We start from the raw sequence: 22319 nt of genomic DNA, 5'->3' as shown, positions 1-22319 counted from the left end.
ATTTCCACCAATTCCAGAACAGTCTCAGACACCTCTAAAAACAATGACTATTCTCTATTTCCTCTTTTTTCTACTTTTAGAATTCTTATTCATTTATATTAGAAATTTTCCTAATTTCATGTCTCTTAGAAAACATGAAAGAGAAGTATCACTCTGGGCTACATTCTGGGTAAGTTTCTCAGACCATATTTTGGTTCACTATTTCTCATTGGTTTCTAATTCACTTTATATTTTTTCACTATAAACTTCTGTGTGTGACACTTTCAGGGAAATATGGCAGGATGGTTCCTCATGGTTACTTTTGTTTCTCCTGAAGTCACTCAGTCGTATCCAACTCTTTGCAACCCCATGGACTGTATGTAGCCCACCAGGCTCCTCCGTCCATGGGATTTTTCCAGGCAAGGGTACTGGAATGGGCTGCCATTTCCTTCTCCAGCGGATCTTCCAACCCAGGGATTGAACCTGGGTCTCCTGCACTAAAGGCAGATTCTTTACCATCTGAGCCACTAGGGAAGCCCCTTTGCTTCCCCTAAAAAATTCTAAACTAAGAGTAGAAAGATTAAAAAAAAAAAAAAAGACAAACCCATTAGAAAAAGAAAATGGAAGAAGCAACACAAACAATTTTTAGATGCTAGAAAACATATGGGGAACTAGTAACTGATTTAACAGACTCCAGAAAGCAAACTCCTAAGACAGCAGTGTGAAAGCAAAAAGGCAGCTCAATTTACATTCAGGGCACTGAAGAAAAAAAAGAATTGGTAGCACAGTGTAACAAAGAGAAGACTGAAAACAGAATGACTGGTTCAAAGTCTATTTTAAAAGTCCTTTCCAGGTTCCCTCCCCAACTCCTGTCAGACTTTAGAGATCTATTCTCTGAAGAAGGTACAACAGTTTCTTATTTGAGGAACACCAGATTCAGCTTCCCTGTGGCTCAGAGGTTAAAGTGTCTGCCTCCAATGCGGGAGACCCAGGTTCGATCCCTGGGTTGGGAAGATCCCCTGGAGAAGGAAATGGTAACCCACTCCAGTACTCTTGCCTGGAGAATCCCATGGACGGAGATGCATGGTAGGCTACAGTCCACGGGGTCACAAAGAGTCGGACACGACTGAGCGACTTCACTCACTCACTCACTCACAGACTTAGCTAAAGGTGGGAAAACCAAACTGAACTCTTACCCAGCAGACCAAATGAAGAATCCCAAATAGAATGATGAGATCTCAATCTTCCACCTCAACTCAGCACACACAATTCAAGCAGTAACCGTCTACCCCCCAGATCAGAAAGCCCTTCTCTGGGCAACTTGGGAAGCCCAGGAGGAAGGACCAGGAAGCATTAATTAAACTGGGATCCACCCAACAAAACAGTCCACCACAAAGTCCACCCACCCACATATTCACAACTCCAGTCAGCTTTTAAACATCCACTATTTTTGCCTTTTTATTTTTTCATTATGGTTTATCACAGGATACTGAAATTAGTTCCCTGTGCCTTACAGTAGGACCTTGTTTATCCATTCTTGGTATAATAGTTTCAACCTGCTAGTCCCCAACTCCCAATCCATCCTCCCCCACGCCCCTCCCATTGGCCACCACAAGTCTGTTCCCTATGTTTGTGAGTCTGTCTCATATGTAAGTTCATTTGTGTCATATTTTAGATTCCACATATACATGATCAGATCAGATCAGATCAATCGCTCAGTCATGTTCGACTCTTTGCGATCCCATGAATCGCAGCACGCCAGGCCTCCCTGTCCATCTCCAACTCCCGGAGTTCACTGAGACTCACATCCATCGAGTCAGTGATGCCATCCAGCCATCTCATCCTCTGTCATCCCCTTCTCCTCCTGCCCCCAATATACGTGATAGCACATGGTATTTGCCTGACTTCACTTAGAATGCTAATCTCTAGGTCCACCCATGTTGCTGCCAATGGCATTATTTCATTCTTTGTCATGGCTGAGTAGTATTCCATTGATCCATTCATTATTGATAGACATTTAGGTTGTTTCCATGTCTTGACTATTGTATTTTGGGGGTTTTGGGGAGGGATGGCTATCATAAATAGTGCTGCTATGAACATAGGGTACACATCTACTTTTTTTTAACACCCACTCTTAATATGAGCAGACCTATCAAGGATCACCACTCACAGGACTCCTCACAGAAACAATAAACCCAGGGAAAATGGGAAAAATAGCACCTCAGAGAAAGACAATACAAGAACCAGAAAAAGATCTTTTTAATGTCATTAATATTTTCCCAAAAAGATAAGAAAAGGTCTATGAAAAAGATCAGTAACACAAGAGTTGGATGATTTTTTAAAAGGCACACTCAGGCAATTAAAAATAAACTTGACAGTACGAATGAAAAGCTCAATAGACACATAGGAGTATAAAGTGGAGGAAATTTCCCAGAATGTAGAGCAAAGAGACAGAAAAAGATAAATGGAAAAAAAAAAATAGAAAGGAGGGGCATACATTCATGAAAAAGACCCTACCACAGCAAGTCTCATACAAAGGATTATGATTTAGAAAGGTTTCAGACTTAAATAGTAACCCTAGAAATAAGAGCTTCAAAACTCTTAAGGAACATTTGTACTGAGAATTTTCTATTAAGCCATCAGTCAAGTGTCAGGATATACTAATGACATTTTAGGCTTGAAAAGCTTCCCTTCCCATGTGTTCCTCCCTAGGGGAGCTAAGAGAAGATAAGCGTGTCAACCAAAGAAGAGAAAAACATGGGCATCCAGGAAACAGGGGACTCAACAGAGGAGAAATACAGGGAATGCCCAAATCCGTGGTGAAGGGTGATGCTAGGATGCAGGATGTTAGGATGCCCATCAAACAGAAAGAGCAACCAAACAGATTAACAAATGTCAGACAGCCCTGAAAGAGATTTCTTAAAGAAAACACTGACAGAATTATTGACGCATCTGAAAATATTACAAAGAAGCTGAGGTTGAAATAAAAATGCTGAATTAGAATTTAATAAGAAAGAGATGCAGAGGGACTTCCCTGGTGGTCCCGTGGTTGAGAATCTGCCTGCCAGTGCAGGGGACACGGGTTCAGTCCCTGGTTGGGGAAGATTCCACATGCCGTGGGGCAATTAAGCCCGTGTGCTGCAACTACTGAAACCCGCATGTCCCAGAGCCCGTTCTCTGCAACGAGAGAAGCCACTGCAGTGAGAAGCCCGCGACAACTCGAGTCGCCCCTCTCGCCACAACTAGAGAAAGCCTAAGAGCAGCAACGAAGATAAATAAATAATTTAAAAAATAAAGAGATGCAGAGAAAAGTAAACATAGGAACACACAAAGCAGAACTTACATATTAAATACTAAAACCAGAGAAAATAAAAAATGTGCAGGAAAGAGGTAATCATTCTTTGCCATATAGCTCAGTGAGCAAGATTTATGTAGTCATAATAATGCAAACCATAACTACTATGCAAGGATGGGAATTCAGGAAGTCAGCATGTCTGTGTAGGGCCAGGAGGAGAGTAGAGAGTAAATTATCTTCTTCCCTGCTGGGAAGTCAACAAGTAACACCTTAACAACAAAAATTCAAGAACTGGCATTAGAAGCCTGTTATTTTTAAAGGTATAAGAAAATGCAAGAATCAACTAGAGAGGCAAAGTGATTGCCAGCATGGAGATGAGGAAGAAACAGAGAGGAGAGAGAGTTGTGGGGGCAGGGCGGGGGGTGGGGGGTTGCTGCTACAGTTCTTAACTTTAAAGACCACATCCACACAGGACTTCCTTTGGTGGTCCAATGGTTACGACTCTGTGCTCTCAATGCAGGGGGCACAGGTTCGATCCCTGGTCAGGGACCTAAGATCCTTCATGCTGTGCGGTGCAGCAAAAAACAAAACTACGTTCATGCTATGGCTTCCATAAAAACAGCAAAAATATATATTTATTTGTTTGTTTCCCAGTTGCTCTTTTCAGTGTCCTTCATGTGTTTGATTCCTTTTTTTATTGTCTATTCATTAAATATATGCATTTTTACAGATTCTATCAGAGCCTCTTCTCATCGAGTTCTAATCATGCTGCTGTATGACTTAGTCATCTAGTTAAGATCCTTTCTCAGGAGCTTCCTAATGTTGGATTATGAGCTCAGCATTGGTGGCGTGTCATCCATGTGAGGCTACTGGGACTTAGTGGAGGTTCTACACTTGCTTCTTTCAGGCATTCCAGGGGTATTTGCATCATAGAACCATATCCATGTCAGTATCTCAGCTTGAGGGTTCCTAGGATACCCGGGCAGGATGAGCACCTATATAGGATGCCATGGTGTACCCTTGGATTCTCCCTCAGGGACTCCCCATTCATTCCTTCAGCTGCCAGGAATGAGGGCTGCCAATGGCTCACAGTTCATCCCTCTCCTGGATCCCCCCTCTACTGAAGGAAGCTGCCTCTCCCAAGGTCACATTTCTCCATGGGGCAGCCCATACCAATGACGGGTCTGGCAACCTTGCTTCAATAAGACAATTCTGAATGGCCATCCCGGCTCCAAGTCCCTATGGGACAAGTCTCTGAGGTAACAGCACTGTCATTCAACTTCTCCCCTTGCCCAATCCTGCTTCCCTTGCTTCTTTTCAGAAATTACTCCTGAGAGCCTCTCCCAGCCCCCATTCCTAATAAACCTCCTGCAGTGAATCTCAGAGTCAGAGTCTATTTCTTAGGAAAGCAACCTATGAAAATTCCAAAAACAAATGAGCACAAGGTCATTCCCATGGCTATAAATTCTAGTAGAAGCCTCCCCACACACAGAGTTGAGTGGTCTTCCTGGGTTGATGGGTTGGTTTATTCTGGCCCATCTCTTCACTGAGGGTAAAATCCTCTAGTGCATTTACTTTATTCCAAAATCTTAGTTTCCAAAGCCCCTCCTAAGTCTTCCTGCACTCCGGCCTCGGGACAGCCTTAGCTTCTACATTAATAGCTCTGATTTTCCTTTAATTTGTTCTTGGGGAGGCTGCAAATTGTCCTTTCTCTAACAGACCAGTGATATCTTTTCTTGGGCATCCTATGTGTCTGGCAGGTTATCTGCCCTACCCCACTGCCCTATCATTCGCTCCAACGTCCACAGACTCCCCTCCCCATTAGACCCAAGCTTTTCAAGGGAATGGGAGGCTGTCCCAGGTCCTAGTGTCCTCTGTGGTACCCAGAACACCAGACAGGCAACAGGCACTCGCTAAGGACTGGATGGACACAGCCACACCCTGGAAAGACGCGCAGGAGGAAAAAGTAGAAAGTGAGAAACAGCTTCTTTTAAGGGGAAAAGGACGGTCCTCTCCGTCCCTTCAACCTCACCTTCAGCCCTCATGACGGGGCACTAGGAAATAACCTCTTGTCAAGGAGGACTCTGCCAGAAACTTCACCTTCAAGGGGAAATCCCCAGAGGACCAGATCACAGTCCCTAAGCACAAGCAGACCAGAAAACCTATTCTTGTCCCACCAGCTAACAACTGTGCCTGGAAAGAGCCTGAGAGGCAACAGGAAAAGCCCTCAGGAGTTTCCCACAGGACTCTGGAAGGCATGTTAGCAGAGCCCAGACACAAGCAAGGAGGGGGCAAGGACCCACCCAGCCTAATAAGATGAGTCCAGAGGGCTCACTGCCCAGATTCCCTGAGTCAGCGCCGGGGCTGTGTGACAAGGACACCTCTGTGCTAATACACCCTGGCCACATTTTCATTAAAGGCTGTGTGCAGAATGCAGGGAGAAAGGAAGCAGAACAAGCAGGCAGCTGCTAGGACCCCTCCTCCACTGTGGGCTGGAAACAACAGCTCGTTGTAAGCCTGGGGACTGGGAAGATGCACTCTCCTAACAGCCATGAGTGAGTCGGGGTCAATAGAACCCTGGATCTGTCGGCCCAAGATGGGCAGAGGGAGAGGGGAGGGAGGAGAGGGGAGGGAGGGGGTGTGGGGGGAGGGAGAGATAAGGGCCCTGCATCCCCCATCCCCACTGGCTTTCCCGCTTGTTTCCATTCACTTGAAAAATCTGCCGTTCCTTTTTCTGAGATTTTCACCTAAAAACATATATCCTCAACCTGCTGCAGCCACAGTGGTCTCAGCAGGGAGATGTTAAAAACTACTCCAGTCCAACCAGTATCTGAAATATCAGTATCAGAAGCAACAGTTAGAACCAGACATGGAACAACAGACTGGTTCCAAATTGGGAAAGGAGCACATCAAGGCTGTATGCTGTCACCCTGCTTATTTAACTTACATGCAGAGGATATGCGAAACGTCAGGCTGGATGAAGCACAAGCTAGAATTAAGATTGCTGGGAGAAATATCAATAACCTCAGATATGCAGATAACACCACCCTTAAGATAGCAGAAAGCGAAGAGGAACTCAAGAGCTTCTTGATAAAAGTGAAAGAGAAGAGTGAAAAAGCTGGCTTAAAACTCAATATTCAAAAAACAAAGATCATGGCACCCAGACCCATCACTTCATGGCAAATAGATGGGGAAACAATGGAAACAGTGTCAGACTTTATTTTCTTGGGCTCCAAAATCACTGCAGATGGTGACTGCAGCCATGAAATTAAAAGACACTTGCTCCTTGGAAGAAAAGCTATGACCAACCTAGACAGCATATTAAAAAGCAGAGACATTACTTTGCCAACAAAGGTCCATATTGTCAAAGCTATGGTTTTTCCAGTAGTGATGTATGGATGTGAGAGTTGGACTGTGAAGAAGGCTGAGGGCCAAAGAATTGATGCTTTTGAACTGTGGTGTTGGAGAAGACTCTTGAGAGTCCCTTCGACCGCAAGAAGATCAAACCAGTCAATCCTAAAGCAAATTAATCCTGTATATCCGCTGGAAGGACTGATGCTGAAGCTGAAACTCCAATATTTGGCCACCTGATGCAAAGAACTGACTGACTGGAAAAGACCCTGATGTTGGGAAAGATTGAAGGCAGGTGGAGAAGGGGATGACAGAGGACGAGATGGTTGGATGGCATGGACATGAGTCTGAGCAAGCTCTGGGAGTTGGTGATGGACAGAGAAGCCTGGCAAGCTGCAGTCCATGGGGTCCCAAAGGGTCAGACACGACTGAGAGACTGAACTGAACTAACTGAACCGGTATCTGAGCGGCAACAGTGTCAGGGGCTGAGCAGGCAGACTGGAGAAGACGGGGCCTGCCTTTGTCCACAGGGTGACAACACAATGATTTAAGTATCGTGTATCACATTCCTGATACACTGCCCGGTGCCCACGAGGCTGTGGAAACCAAGGGCATTTTTTTTTCTTTCCATTTTTCAAATCATTTCTTACTGAGGTATAGTTTACTTACTTATGTACATTTCAGGTATACAACATAGTGTTTCACAATTTTTAAAAATTATATTTCCTCCATTTATAGTTATTATAAAATATTGGCTATATTCACGAAACGCATTTCATCAGGAAATGGAGGGTCAGAGGAGGCTTCCTGGACTAGGGGCTCTTTCATCTCAATTTTGAGGGATAAGTAAAATTTGGCTAGAAAACAAAGCATAGGGGCAGGAACACAGGGCCTCTGACGCCAAGGGCACAGCAGGTGCATGGATGTGGGGGCGAAGAGCAGGATGCAGCATCTGGGGAACTGCAAGAAGCATTTGTGGCCAAGCTTGGCTGGGGGGATGGGAGGAGCCGAGTTCAGCCAGGGAGCAGGGGCAAGATCGGAAGGGGCCTCTAGGTGAGCAAAGGGGCGGGACTAAGATACTAAGCATCGGTAAGCCGGCAGCATCTGTGAGCCGGCGTTCTTGGGGTGGGGAGATGAGGCATCAACCTTTGAGTCCACGACCCACAAGGACACGAAAGCAGGAAGGAAGGACCCAGAGGCAGGGCCTCTTGTCAACATGAGGTGCCCAAACCGCATTTCAGCTGTTCCTCCCTCCTGGTTTCCACCTCTCAGAATCAGCATCTCTGGTTATCATTTACCCCGCACACTCCCAGGGAGCAAGTTATCCCCCTAAACACACCCAGGATGTGGCTCACAAACTTCCTGCCCACATCCTCCCCACTCAGCTCAGCAGCCCAGACTGGCAATGGTTGGGAAGTTGTTCTGGAAAACTCCCCACCACACTACCCTGGGGAAACAGCAGTTTGGGAAGAGGCCGGGCTCCTTGAAAGATCAGCAAGAATAAGACCCCATATCTAACCTAAGTAGCAATGGGGGACTGTACACACGGGGACCACACCTGCACTTCCCATGCCCAGAGAACGTCTAGAAGGAAATACAAGACCCTGGCAACAAGGCTTGTCATTGGTGAGTGGTAACTGAGAGAAAGTGGAGGGTGGGAAAGAGATTGGCACTGTGTACTTCTGGCCTCATGAACTTTCATAATGTGCACGTACTTCTTTCATCAAGAAAAATAAGCAAGAACAGCGAACAACAGGAAGGATCATTCTAGGAGCAGAATGGAAGCCCCCAAAGTCTTTAGGGAAATGGTGCAGGGGCTGGGTCTTAGGCTTACCCGCAGGAGCAGTGAGGGTCTCACAGGCATCCTGACCTAATACAGGTGGGACACAAAGGGGAAAACTGGCAGGAAGAAAATACACTGAAGAATGAATAAAACTACTCTGGAAAATGAGTCCTTATGGCTGGTGAAGCCCTCAAAAGATTCAGCCTCATGAAGGTCTACCAGAAGATGAGTTTTGCTGAAAGATGCCAGCTCCAGTCCTGGGAAGTTGGGATGTCTGAGCAAGGGGTGGGGGGGGGGGGGGGGGCAAAGGCCAGGTCAGGCCACACATTTTAGGCCACTGTAACTCTTTAGATGTCTCTCTCAGGGTACCAGAGGGCCACTGGAGAGTCTTTTGCCTTTCCCACCTCACACATGTGTCAGTTGAGAGATACCATAATAAATTCCCAGACATATTTTGCTGAGTTTATAAAAGAACCTATAATTTCATTTTATCTATCTCTCAACTCTTGGCTGCTGCTGCTGCTAAGTCGCTTCAGTTGTGTCCGACTCTGTGCGACACCATAGATGGCAGCCCACCAGGCTCCCCCGTCCCTGGGATTCTCCAGGCAAGAACACTGGAGTGGGTTGCATTTCCTTCTCCAGTGCATGAAAGTGAAAAGTGAAAGTGAAGTCGCTCAGTCATGTTGGATCTTAGCGACCCCATGGACTGCAGCCCACCAGGCTCCTCCGTCCATGGGATTGTCCAGGCAAGAGTACTGGAGTGGGGTGCCATTGCCTTCTCTGCTCAACTCTTGGACTCACAAACTAAAAATAAAAAGAATAAGTACACTTATTCTACCATTTTAAGGGTTAAGAGTTTATACAACAATCAGATACATGATTTTAAAACCCCCAAGTATAAAAATCACTCCTTTCAGAAAATTTTCCAATTCTTAAATCTACTGATTCACAAAATTTTTGAGAGAACTTTTTCTGAGAAGATCTTGGTTTGGATTTTTTTTCAAAGTGGAACTGTGTATCTTAGGAAAGGTGTTCCCCTGAGAATGTTTCAAATATATCTTCACTTCCCACAGAACATGTATTGAGTGCCTAAAAATTAACTCACACTCATTCAAATCTCAGAGTCAGAATGCACTTTCCTAAATCATTCTAACAAAGACATCAATGATGTCAAAACCCTGAATTGTGAAACAGAACTTCTGTTCTCTTTCTAACCTCATTATTAAAACAGATTTTTTAAGGTTTGTTCATAACAGGATTGCCATTTTCCATGCTGCCTACCGATTATAAACAGAAGTAATTTTAAAGCCAAACTAAAACTCTCTCTGAAATATTCAAGATGTATTACCATCTGGTTTTATATCAGCATTTGAGCAGGTCCAAAAATCACTACATTACCAAGGATTCCCAAAAATAGTTCATCTCCCTTGCAAAGCACATATTCCTCTCAAAATACTTTCAAGTCACAAACTTTGAAAACTCACCTAATTTTTCAGATTATACCAGACATCCATGTACATCATCCATTGTATGTCAGACATCCTGTATGTCATACATACTTATATGTGTAAGTATTTATCACTGATCACTCAGTAAGACTAAACAAAGCTATTTTTATCATTAGGTCTTTTAGAAACTACTAATTTGTGAAAATAAAGCGTACCTGATTACTTGGAAGCTGGTAGGAAGTGAAGGATAATAGTCTTTATTTGCAAATGTATACACTATGTAAAAATATGAATCTTTCCAGTCCTGAAAAAAGAGGTATCCCCAAAACTTACATAAATCCATCAGCCTCATTTCCAAACACAAAAGCGACAACAGCATTTCTCCAGAGGATGCTCAGCTAAAAATCAGCATGTGCAATTAAAGAGGAAATGGCAGGTGAGGAGATAAAGATGGGTTTCTAACTGAACCAGCCATAGTGCTCCAAGAAAGGCCCTTAGTAAGAGAATGGCCATAGGATTATCTAATTGTCTTAAATAGATTTCAATTGTTTATAAAATAAATAAGACCTAAATCTGGTATCTAAACATAAACAAATCTTTAGATGAAATTTATTTATAAGAAATCTTTTGCTTTCCCCAACTTAAAAAAAAATTGCTTTTTAGAAAATGTTTCTCAGTTCATTCATTCAACAATTTTGAGTACTGATTTCCAAGTAAAAATGGATGTTCATCCTGCCCTAAAGAGTTTACCATCCAGTAGTAGCAAGAAGACATGACAATAAATACCGTCTTCTACTTTTCACCATGACTATCACCTCCCGGCAACACACACACCACACTCACACACACCACACACACATGCACACACGGCACACACTCCACACTTCTCTGCCATCTCACAGCGCTATATTCCATAGCAATTCTCTTTAAAATGTTAACTGGTTCAACCTGACCATTTCATTGGATATAACAGCTGTTCACCAAGCCAGCCTATTCCATTTATCCCATCTCTGTCAACCACCTCCTTGGAGAATACTGGGGGCTCCTTCTGAGTCTTTTTTAAAAATACATTTACTGTGCTTTCTGAAACATACCATTTTCCTTTAAATACTAATTTAAACAATTTCAAAAGTAAGCTTATATTGCTTAATCTCTATTGACTTTTCTTCCCCTTCAAAACTATGAAAAGGATTGAGCAAAAGTCTATCAACATGCAAGTGATGTTTTAAAAGCTTTTAATATTTCATATTACAAATAGATTTAGGAAACTAAAGAATAAAACCAACAACCCTAACAATGCAGCCACAGACCACCTAGAGGGTCTAAAATATAAAACACACATGTGCACACACATTAAAGTTACTCTAGTTAAAATGAGAAAATATATAGTTTAACTTTTGCATTTTTTGGTTTAACTGTACCAGAACAAGTTGAAAGCAACTTGGGAACAAATTAATGTACCACAGAAAGCAACAAAAATCATGATGCCATGTATACCCCAATGCCAACATTTTATAGGCAAGAAGTTACAAGAGTTAAATTACTTGCTATAAAAAGGGGTAAAATCATTTTAAAGAGAAACAGAACCCTTTTCATAAAGCAATATTATAATTCCATATGCATTATGCAACAGTCTTTTCCTATTATAAGAAATGGAACAAAATTTTTAAGATAACCCAACTGAACAGGCATAATATGCAAACCCAAAATTTCCTAATTTTTTTCTTATTCTGATTAAGCACATCAAATGTAGGATTCTTCTCCCAAAGGAAAGACTTGCTCAATATTTCTCCACATTCAGGTCCTCATTCAAATAATCACATTATAAAGTCATAACAGCTCTATCAGTCAGAGTAACTATTATTCTGTTTGTAAATCATCTTCCTTCCTGCCATTCCTCTTTCTTTACATATGGAAATTACAGGGTCAGATTTGGAGCCCACCACCAGCCACAGCAACCAAATTATCCTCCAGGGATGTCAATAGGGCTGTTACTCTTGTTTCAGCATTTTTATAAAAAAAAAAGGAAGGAGTAGCTATTTTCAGGGATCAGAATTCCTCTTGATCAGATTTCTGGCTCATTGGTAAATGCTTCTACCCTGAAATTATCCTTGGCTGCTAAATATGTGGCAAAAAAAAAAAAAAAAAGCCAAGATGTGGTACAGTGTTTCCAAATAGATATTGCTTCAAGGAATATACACTGAGTTTTGCAGGGAACACTTGGTCAAATTCTAATATTCCCCCATGGGAGCCAACACCAATTTCCAGCAGCAGCTCTAACTGTGCAGAATGGAATTTTAAAAACACACAGGGTAGTATATTCCAGCAGACACAGCCCTTCCTTCTACTCTGCGGTTGTTACATGAGACACCTTGTATGATACTCATTACTTAGAATATAAATCTGTTAAGGCCATAAATTAATCACAAAATGCATATAATACATTCTTTTTCCTAGCATTAAAAAGAAAAAAAAAACTGTGGATTCTGCCAAGGTTGAGCTGAAGCTGAATGTCACTGCTTAAGCTTATGAATCACTGCACATTAATAAGAATAAACAGCACATGCACATTTCTATAGGCTGCAAATGTTAGTAGAGAAAATGCATGTCATGGGGCTTCCTAACAGGGAAACTGGATTATCCATAGGCAAAAAGCATTCAGTTTTCTTAGTTCTTCTCGATTATGATAAATATTTTTGTTTCCAAGGCCACTGAAAACTTGCAAGGGGATCCTCCCATTTTTGTTTCATTAAAATGTTCAGATGATTTTATTCTAAACCTCAGGCAAATGTAATTCAGGGGTGGGGGTGGGGAAGAGAGGTCGTACTACAATATTACACTCATTTGGTAGCATGAGGTTCAAAATACCAGTCTCAAGGATATATATTTGTCACATGTCAGCCCAGGCTGAAGGCATCCACCAAGAGAATATTTTCACTATTTCAGCTGGCAGCCAGAATTGACTGCCACAAACCCGCATACTGATGACAGCCTAGACTCCCAGTCTTCTTCTTAACTACCTCTTGCCTCTGCAGAGGAGAGAAGCCATTTTACTAATTTATAAGCATCTGACTATGTAACCATCAAAAAAATATTTACTCATCAATAATAGTCAACTAAAAGCAAAAGTGCATCCCATAGGAGTCAGAGAATAAAACCGGCAACACCCATAAAATACATCGGTCAACAAGACTCTGAATACTCACTAAAAGCAGCCACCGCCAGGGCCAGTGTGACGATAATGGAGAACCAGGAGACCCACAATGCCTTCTTTCTGTAGTTCTGGGCTTCATGAGGTTTTAGCCGAGTGCTGCTTTCTAGTAAGCCTGACAAACACAAGGAGAAAAGGAAGTTAGGCATTTCCTTATTAAGAAACCCACAACTAGAGCTATATGTTCTTATCCAAGGATTATAAACCAACAGCCTGCGGGCCAAGATGGGGGGGGGGTTGTTAATTGAAATATAGTTGATTTATAATATTGTGCTAGTTTCAGTGTGCAGCAAAGTGATTCAGTTATCCAAGAGGTGTTTTAGGAGAGTGGCATGGAAATCAAGCTTTGGGGCATCTCTTGAAAGATCGCTAGGTCAAGCGTATCCGGTTCATGTTCCCACAGGGAAATGCCAGCTGTCTTCTTTATAAAGGAGTCTGCCAGCCCACCAACCTCTGACCTGAGGACATATGACCCCAGCCATGCCCCTGCCCCTGTATTAACTCCCTTGGCTCACTGACAAGCAGGTGCAGCTCCTTCTAACGAAGCCTTTCGTTAAGAAAACAGCATGAATAGCCCACATCTGGTTGGGCTTTTGGGCTCCTCAACTGCAGCACCATTTTGCGTTGATCCACCATCCTGGCCCGTACTGGTGGACCAGGTTTTGCCCACAGCAATGAGTCATGGAATACAAATGCCCTCGTGGCTCCCCTCATCAATTAACAGGACCATTTCTCTTTAACCACAACCAACAGCCACCTGACCTAAATTACATGCCAAGTTTTCTTCTCTCCTCTTTCTGCTCTATAGTATCTATTCCTTTGTATCAAGCTTATGTCAAAAAATTCTCAGACTATTAAGCAGGGTAAACCTGCTAAAACTAGGGGTCACTTCCCAGACGTGCCACATACAATAAAGATTTGATTTCATGTCCTCTGCTTTTGGCACTGAGTCCTCAACAACAGAAATTCAGGATGCCTCTGAGACAATGCCCAAGTTTCAACAGCCTTGAGTCAAAGAATAAAACATCAGTATGATCTTGATGGACATTTTTTCTTCTCCTTTGAAAAGAGATCATATACGGCATCTCTTAGTTGCATGGAGAACCAGATTCTCAGCCCAGCATCCCACTGGTGGTTCAGATGGTAAAGAATCTGCCTGCAATATGGGAGACCTGGGCTCCATCCATCCTTGGGTTGGGAAGATCTCCTGGAGGAGGGCATGGCAATTCACTCCAGTATTCTTGCCTGGAGAATCCCCATGGACAGAGGAGCCTGGCGGGCTACACTCCATGGGGTTGCAGAGAGTCGGACACAGCTGAGTGACTAAGCACACATTCCACATAAACAGGACACCGTCTCTAGCCAAACAACCCGTTATATACTTTGTAGAGGTGGAACAGCCTTATCACAACGGCTCCAAATGATGAAGAAACTGGTAATTGGGGTTTAACCACCCATGTGTAAAATACTACACAGCATGCAACAAATCACACTTACACATTGTGTAAAAAGGCATCTTCCCACTAGACTGACTGGGTACGACATTAAACACTGGGTTACTGAAAACTGCATCATGTTCGAAATATAACAAGGACCCTGTCAAAGTTTCCCAGTTCCATTAACTACTCAGACCACAAGTCCTGAACAACGGGGAAAAGTCATGAAGCCTGCTTAGTGAGTCCAGTGTACAGCCAGATTTTTCAGTCATTGAAACCTGCAGACACATTTAAAACCAAAAGGGAGATGAATTTGCAAAAGGTAGGTATAAACTCCATCACCTCACTGCAAAAATCTCACCAAACCTTCCTTTAAAAAATGCACTTGGACAGAAAAAAGAAAAACCACCTCTCATCACATTATGCCCTGGGTACAAATGATTTCAAACTGTCCCTTGGTCTACTTCTTTTTGTCCCTTTGTCTATTTCCCTAGCTGCTAAAAACACACATTTTAATTTTCAACTGCAATCACCCTTGATTCCAGTTTAAGCTACAACCGAAAATATTATGCAGGTCCCACTGACTCCCTATAATTTATTTCCCTTTTCCCAAATGACACAAATCTTTCTTTCATCCTGGCCAATTGATTTTCAAGAGAAGTGAAGCTGTAACATTTAAGTACTGATTCAAGTAAGCAGTTCATTTCCTGGGTACTTTGACAGCAACAATCTCAAGAGGTTATCCACTGGGGGTGAAAAAACAAGGTTCCTTCTAGAAGATTTAATTTTCTAAGAGAAACAACCATGATCTGGGTTTCTGATTCCAACACATGACATTTATTTTTTCCTTCCAAAGCCAACTGTTTCCAACAATGTGACTGGAGCTGACTGCACAGCCAATCAACACACCTCACCCCTGAGGGGGCCAGCACTCCCCTTGGAGGAGTGTGGGCTGCCAGCTCACCTGGGCTGCGCTGTCCTGCGAGGGTGCTACAGGATTGCACCTGGTCAGCAGGCTTCATAGTTCTTCCCCAGATCTGATCCTGTATGCGCTTCCCCATGAGATGTTTCACACTTTAAACGCTGGAGTAAATGTAATGGAGACTGTCCAGGAAGGGAGAAACTTTCCCATTCCTATTCAACCTTCACTTGCTTCCTACTAGTTTTCCTTCCTAAAAAGAGAGCTAAAACCTAGAATGGATAACTCTCCACTCCTCAAAGTGAAGTGGGATATAATGATTTATGAAGACCCGGCTTATAAATGAATTGTCTGCACACAGGTTCCTCTACCGCCCCCCTCCAACCTGTGTTAGCTGCATGCAGCGTTAGCTGCACTGTGTTAGTGCAAGCCAGAGATGTGATGAGAATTTCTAAAATTTTCAGGAAGCTGTGTTTCAAAGGTAGAAGAAAGGTAGCAGAGCCTACAGAAGCCAAGGCAGGTCTCACATTTGCACACAAGGCTGGCTCCTAGAAGAGGCCTTTAGTTGGCCTCCACATTCAAATTGTTAATCTCACTCAAATTTCACCTATTTGTAATTCGGACCCTGGCATAAGGTAAGCATAAGTAAGCATAAGGGTTGTATTAATGAAGGACTGATACTAGGGTTGGAGAGATGCAAATATACACAAGGAGGTTGACGCCATCAGTCATTTCCATGCTAGTATGAATTAGTTCCCATTACTTTCTCCTAAGAACTGGTCATGCTTGCATTCTCAGAAAGAAGGGGAATATTCGTTAGATAGGAAGGCAGTAGAAAATGCTGAAGCAGGTAACACTCTTAGGGCCCTAAGCCTTGGGGCAGAATGATGGGAAACACTTGTGGGGAGAAGAGTGGCACTGAAAGGGAGGGTGTGGAAATGCCTAAGACAAACTTGGCCTATGTTTTGTTTGTTTTAGTCAGTCTTGGACCACAAAGCTCTTGCTCCCTGAACTACAAGGCTCAACCAAATGGCACTGCAGTTACTGACAATATGAGCTAGCTAGGTTTCTGGGAACCAGCCCACATCACTTCTATGGGGGAAGGAAAAAAAATCTCTAAAGTTCCCAAACACTAGATTTTTATAAGCAAGCCTTTGATCCAAGTTCGATTGAGACTGTTAATAGGGTCCTGACAGCTCAGAAGGAACTTATGGCAAAAGAGAAGGCCAAATATGGGTACAGAACCAGGTGTCTGCCCTCCCACACACCCAGAGGTAGGTATTTAGGTTTAGAAGACAAGCAAGCCAGGCATGAGGTAGAGATACATAGCAGGCAGCTGCCCAGGCCTCCTCCTCCCCAAAGCCTCTCACTATTAGGAAAAATGTAGCAGTAGTAGCAATCGAACCATTCCCAAGGGATACAAAAAAAATCGATATTGAAAAGATGCAGCCCCATAAGAAAAAATAACACAAACACAAAATATTTTAAGAAACCTCCCTAGATAAGCTTCTGATTTATTTAATAGAAATGACTCATTCAGCATTAACTCTTGGCTGCCAGGAACGGGTCAAAAAGAAGAATGTCACGCTGACTTTCAGCTTTCAAGGCCACACCGAGCCGGGTTCTTTGGGGGACAGGACTCATCTTAACAGACTGGCAGTGTGTGACACGCAGCGCTTTTACACAGTGACAGTTTATGAACAGTGAATGCTTTCATGCAATAACATAATGGAAAATGAAATTCAGTTGACCAGTGAAAAATAACCTTAAGAATGAATTCAGAAGGGCTTTTTATGCTTGAGCCCGAGCTACAAAATGACACTAAATATTAACTCGCCCTAGCACGTTTTTCCCCTCCTATCCTTTTGTGAGATAGGGAGAAATAGGCCAGCTTGATACAGACGACCTGCAGTGCTACAAAAATAAGCCCATCCCCAAAGTTCGGTCTTTCTTCAATACAAAGATTTTAAATCCTACAACATCAGTTGCAGAGAGAAAGGTAATTAACACGATCTACAATAAAAATGATAGGTTTTGTTGGGTGCTTGTGATGTCACCCATCATCAGCTTGAAAATGATAATCGAGTTAGGTGAGAATAGGAGGAGAAACTGCAACATAGGTGCGGAACTCGTTGCAACCGGCGTGGCACCAGTTCTCGCCCGAGCATCCCTGACGGTTCTCTGAGAATTGCCGTTTCCATATCATTCTGGGTTTCACATGCTACAGTTTAAAATTTCTCAGAGGAACGAGATCGTGCCTCCGAACACTAAACCGGAATAAAAATGTACAGGAGATACCAAGAATATACAGAAACCTGCTAAGACTGAAATATACAAATCCGCCACAGCCAACAAAATAAGGCTTCCAAGAACAGGGGGTGGAGGTGGCGACGAGCCGCTCCCCCCGGAACGGCCGGCTGTCAGAATCCCGTTTCGGCCACTAACCGGTTTTAGCAGAGCCATTGAGTCTTTTTGAGGGGGCCGATTTGGATTCGATTCTGCAAGAAACAAAAAAGGTACAGACGTGGCCAAGAAGCGGGCTGAAAGGAAACTAGGGAGGGAAAAAAAGAGAGATGTAGGAGGAGGAGATAGACATAGGAATGAATAGGGCAGTCTCTCGCGTTTTATGTGGGCAATTCAAAGGGGTAACCGGCTATCTGTCGGAGGGTCGGGCTTGGCCTCCTGGGATAGGGACGTTTGCCAGCGTCCAGGGATTTTGAAGAGGCTGGGATGCGCGCTCCGAGAACCACCAGGTTCCAGCGGCATCCATCCAGGATTGGTGGTCCAAATCCAAGTGTCCCAGTCCTCTGTACCATCGGCAGACAGCGGGGCAGCGACCCACGATAAACTGGGTCCCTAGTAAATGAGGGTCGGAGGTCACCCGACTCCCCTTCGCCGGGGCAGTCGCCCCTCGAAGCTGAATCCGCAGAGGGAAGTTCTCCCTGGTAAACCCACGGAGCCGAACGGGGCTTGGGAAGGAGCATGCTACCGGGAGCGCTCGGCTCGGAAAGCGGAGGTGGCGGGGGGGGGATCACACACACACGCCTCCAGGAAACTTTTCCAGTGGGCGCTGGAGGAGCCAAGGCTGGCCGAGAGGAGGGTGAGGGCCCCGGCGGGGTCTCCCAGGAGGCAGTCGGGTTCTCGGGTTCCGGCGGAGGCGCCGCGACTCGGGCGGTGCCGGCCGCGGAAGGTGGGGCTGCCGCCCTCAGCTCTCCACGCTTTCGCGGGAAGTCGGAGCTCCGCGCCCCAGCGCGCTCAGAGGCGCCGAGCCCGGCCCCACCCGCCAGCGGAAAGGCGGGCCCCGAGCAGCGGCTCCTCATCGCGCCCGCCCGGCCGGGGAAAGGGGCCGGGCCAGGGGAAGGGGCCCGGGGCGGCGCGCGCTCACCTCGGTCCTCCAGCCCGTCGCTGAACTGGCCGCTCTCGCTGATACGCAGCTGCCGCTCCTCCTCGGGCTGCGGCGGCTCGCGCGCCGGGGAGCTCAGCGGGCCGGAGGCGGTGGCCAAGGGCGCGTGGCCCCTGGGCGGCGGCGGGACTGCGGGACCTGGGGTGCTGCGGCGCTCGCTGCCCGCGGCCGTCTCCATGGCGCGGGGCGGCGGGTCCGGGCGGCAACGACGAGCGCGGCGGGGACTCGAGTCAGAAGTGCGAGGCGCCGCGGCTCGGAGCGGGCGGAGGGACCGACCGACCGCGCGGGCGCCGCGGAGTGGAGGTGCGGCGGCGGCAGGGGGCGGGGGGGTGTGCGGGAGCCGCGCGGCTCGCGTGGCCGGTGGCAGAGACTCGGGCCCAGCAGCAGCTGCCGCGCTCCGCCCCCGGGGGCAGGTGCGTGCGGCAGGGACCCGCCCCGAGGCCCCGGCGCCGGAGCCCGCGCCCCGAGGCCGGTGGGGAGGGAGGGATCCGGCCAGGCCTGAAGCCCGGAGGCTCGGGGTGTGGGCTGGACTACTGGGAAAGCCGGGACCGGCAGAAACCCGAACAGGGCCTGCTGAGGGTGTGATGGGAGACCCGCCCCACTCGTGCCGCGGGATGGTGACCAGAGGAGATCACCTCGGACCCGCTTCCTTTACTGTCCGAGAAGGCTGCGCCCGAGCTTGGTTAGGAAAGCGGTCAGCGCCCTAATGTGGCACCCTTTTCCTCTGGAGCTGCACGGGCTTCACAGACTATGCAGGATCTCCTGCCTGGGCTGCCATCCTCATCGCCCATCTCGGGAGAACGAGGTTCACCTGCCTCCACCCCCACCGGTGTTGGGTCTTCTTCTAAGAGCGTCGATTACCCTCTAGCACCAACTTAAAGAGACCGGGTATCTTAGGACCACAGGGCGTTCTATAGAAGTTTGGACCCTAACCGCGCCCCCCCCCCCCCGCCCCCAACTACTACCATTGAGACTGCCCTTGGACCATGTATCCAGCCAGTCCGCCACCAGCTATTTCCTCTCTGAGTAGCCAAGTCTTGCTGATACTTTAGGCTTTAGATCGAAGCCTCCCTCCTACTGGAAGTCCTCCGCTGGCTTCCTTGGCGCTTCCTCCCTCCTCTGACCGCGCGGAGCTCGACCCTGGCGCGCGGTCCGGCTCGTCTCCGCAGCGAACCAAAGAGGTGGGTGCACCCTGGGACCCACGCCCTGTGGTGTAACCCGGAGAGGTGCCAAGGGGGACCGGCCATTTATCAGATTCGGCTTGAATATAATATCCGTATCCAGATTCACAAAGCTTGATTTCCTCTTCCTAAGTATATCATTCTTAAGATTTAATGAGTCTTCTAAAATGCCAATTCCTCATTTAAAGCCTGCCTACTGTGGGGGAGGGCACCGTTTTTTGAAGAGTAACCAGTTTCTCATTCTCGCTTTGCCTGCGATGGAAATCCGAGTGGGATTAAAATACCTTTGTCGTGCAGTGGAAATATCACTAGCACTGGGAAGAGGGTCTCATTTTGTTGCTGCTGTTGGGTTTGATTGAGAATATCTGAGTTGACCTTGGCCAATTTACTTTACCTTTTTTAAGCAATAACTACAAACTTTAAGAGGTGGACAAGGGCATTTCAAAGGCCCCTTCTTGCTAGGAAAGGAGGAAGGGGAGGGGGGGGAAAGAAAAACGCTATTATTATTTGAGCACACACACAAAAATAAATAAATTTTACCCACTGGTCTTGCTTCTGTCTTCTGAGGGGCTTCCCTGATGGCTCAGTTGGTTAAGAATCTGCCCGCAATGCGGGAGACCTGGGTTTGATCCCTGGGTTGGGAAGATCCCCTGGAGAAAGGAAAGGCTACCCCCTCCAGTATTCCGGCCCAGAGAATTCCGAGGACTAAAGAGTCGGCGAGACTGAGCGACTTCCAATTTGGGGCTTCCCTGAGAGTTCAGTTGGTAAATAATCTGCCTGTAGTGCAGGAGACCCAGGTTCGATTCTTGGGCTGGGAAGATCCGCTTGAGAAAGGAAACGCTACCCACTCCAGTGTTCTTGCCTGGGGAATCCCAGGGATGGGGGAGCCTGGTGGGCTGCCGTCTATGGGGTCACACAGAGTTGGACACAACTGAAGTGACTTAGCATAGCATAGCATAGTCCATGGGGTCGTAAAGAGTCGGATAGACTGAGTGACTTTCACTTTCACTCTGAGGTAGAAAGCCTTCAGGTATTTGCAGACAACTCTTACTTCCTCCCACCCAGACTTTTCTCCAGGTTTTCCCATTTAATTCCTGTCAATAGCTCGCAAACATTAGAATCACCTGGGGAGTTTACCAACAAAAATACTTAACTGCAGGAAATTCTAATACCATAGGTGAAAACGTGGCTATTTTTTAAAACTCCTTCCCCATTTTTAACTCATCTGGAGAAGTTTTTTCTTTTTTAAATTTATTTAAACGCTGACTCCTTGTTATTTGAGATTCTGATTCAGTAGATCTGGGATCTGGCTGAGAATCTTCATTTGAATAACACAGATTCTGATGTAGACGGCTTGCTCTACGACCACCTTTGAGAGTCTCACTAACTGCCCTCCACAATCTTGGCTAATCTGGCCCCTGCTCACTCATCATCTCTCTCCCTCCTTCCCTCTGTCACAAACACACCCAAGATCTGTGTTCTCTCAAAGGCTAAAGTATCCTTGTTCTTTCCTCTGGTCCCTCAGATGGTTCTCTAGTCCATCACTTCACAACTGTAATGTGCAGTTGAACACCCGAGATTCTTGTTAAAATGCAGATTCTAAATCTGTCTGGGGTACAGGCTAAGATTTCTAACAAGCCCCCAGACACTGCTGAAGCTGCTGGTCTGAAGACCACACTCTCAAAGCAAGGATCCAGGAGTTATTTATTATTCATGGAATAAATATATTTCCTTCAAGTTGCAGCTGCCCTGGCTCAATAAGCCATTCTTGTCTCCTCCAGAAAGATTTCTCTGACTCCAGCTCTCCCCGGGCTCTCCTTTTTGCGGACTGTAAGTGTTTAATAACTCACTGCTGATGGAAGCAGGGGATGTGGTGCATGCCTGATTCCTGTCTTCACTCACCCACATCTACCTGGGGGAACAATCTCTGCTGACTGACTGGGAGATAATATTAGCTTACATCCTGGAGCATGTACTGTGTGCCAGGCACCTCACTAAGTGTTTTACATGAATTGTTTCCATCCCTTAACTACTACTCTCCTCATTTTACAAAGGAAAACTCAAGGCAAATCTCCTGTTTAAAAAAACTATACTCCAATAAAAGTTAATTCAAAAAAAAAGATGGCAAATCTCCTGTTAAACTTTAGCACTACAGCCCACAACAGTACCGCCCCCTAGGGGTATTTTGGAAATTTACAGATGCTTTAATTGGGTCTAACAAGGGGCTGGAAAAGGCGATGGCACCCCACTCTAGTACTCTTGCCTGGAAAGTACTCCAGTACCCCAGTACTCCAGTACTCCTCCCATGGACGG

General features: G+C 45.7%; 1 protein-coding gene across 4 annotated transcripts in view; it reads right to left on the bottom strand.

Moving 5' to 3' along the window:
- Positions 1 to 19018, bottom strand: part of TMEM163 (transmembrane protein 163) — a 270249-nt gene extending 251231 nt beyond the window's left edge. The window contains exons 1-3 of one of the 4 annotated variants that reach the window (XM_055572765.1): positions 18808 to 18946; positions 15468 to 18278; positions 13063 to 13182 (exon numbers count right to left, since the gene is read on the bottom strand). In XM_055572765.1, coding sequence (XP_055428740.1) covers positions 13063 to 13182; positions 15468 to 15564 — 217 coding nt within the window. In that variant the 5' untranslated portion in view covers positions 15565 to 18278; positions 18808 to 18946. Of the gene's footprint in view, positions 1 to 13062; positions 13183 to 13518; positions 13581 to 15467; positions 18279 to 18807 lie in introns of those variants that run through there. The other 3 variants (XM_055572766.1, XM_055572764.1, XM_055572767.1) reach the window with 3 other exon arrangements.
- Between the last annotated feature and the right edge of the window lie 3301 nt (positions 19019 to 22319).

The sequence above is a fragment of the Bubalus kerabau genome, chromosome 3 (assembly GCF_029407905.1).
Source record: "Bubalus kerabau isolate K-KA32 ecotype Philippines breed swamp buffalo chromosome 3, PCC_UOA_SB_1v2, whole genome shotgun sequence".
NCBI classification, from domain to species: Eukaryota; Metazoa; Chordata; class Mammalia; order Artiodactyla; family Bovidae; genus Bubalus; species Bubalus kerabau.
This window is presented reverse-complemented; position numbering and strand designations above follow the sequence as displayed.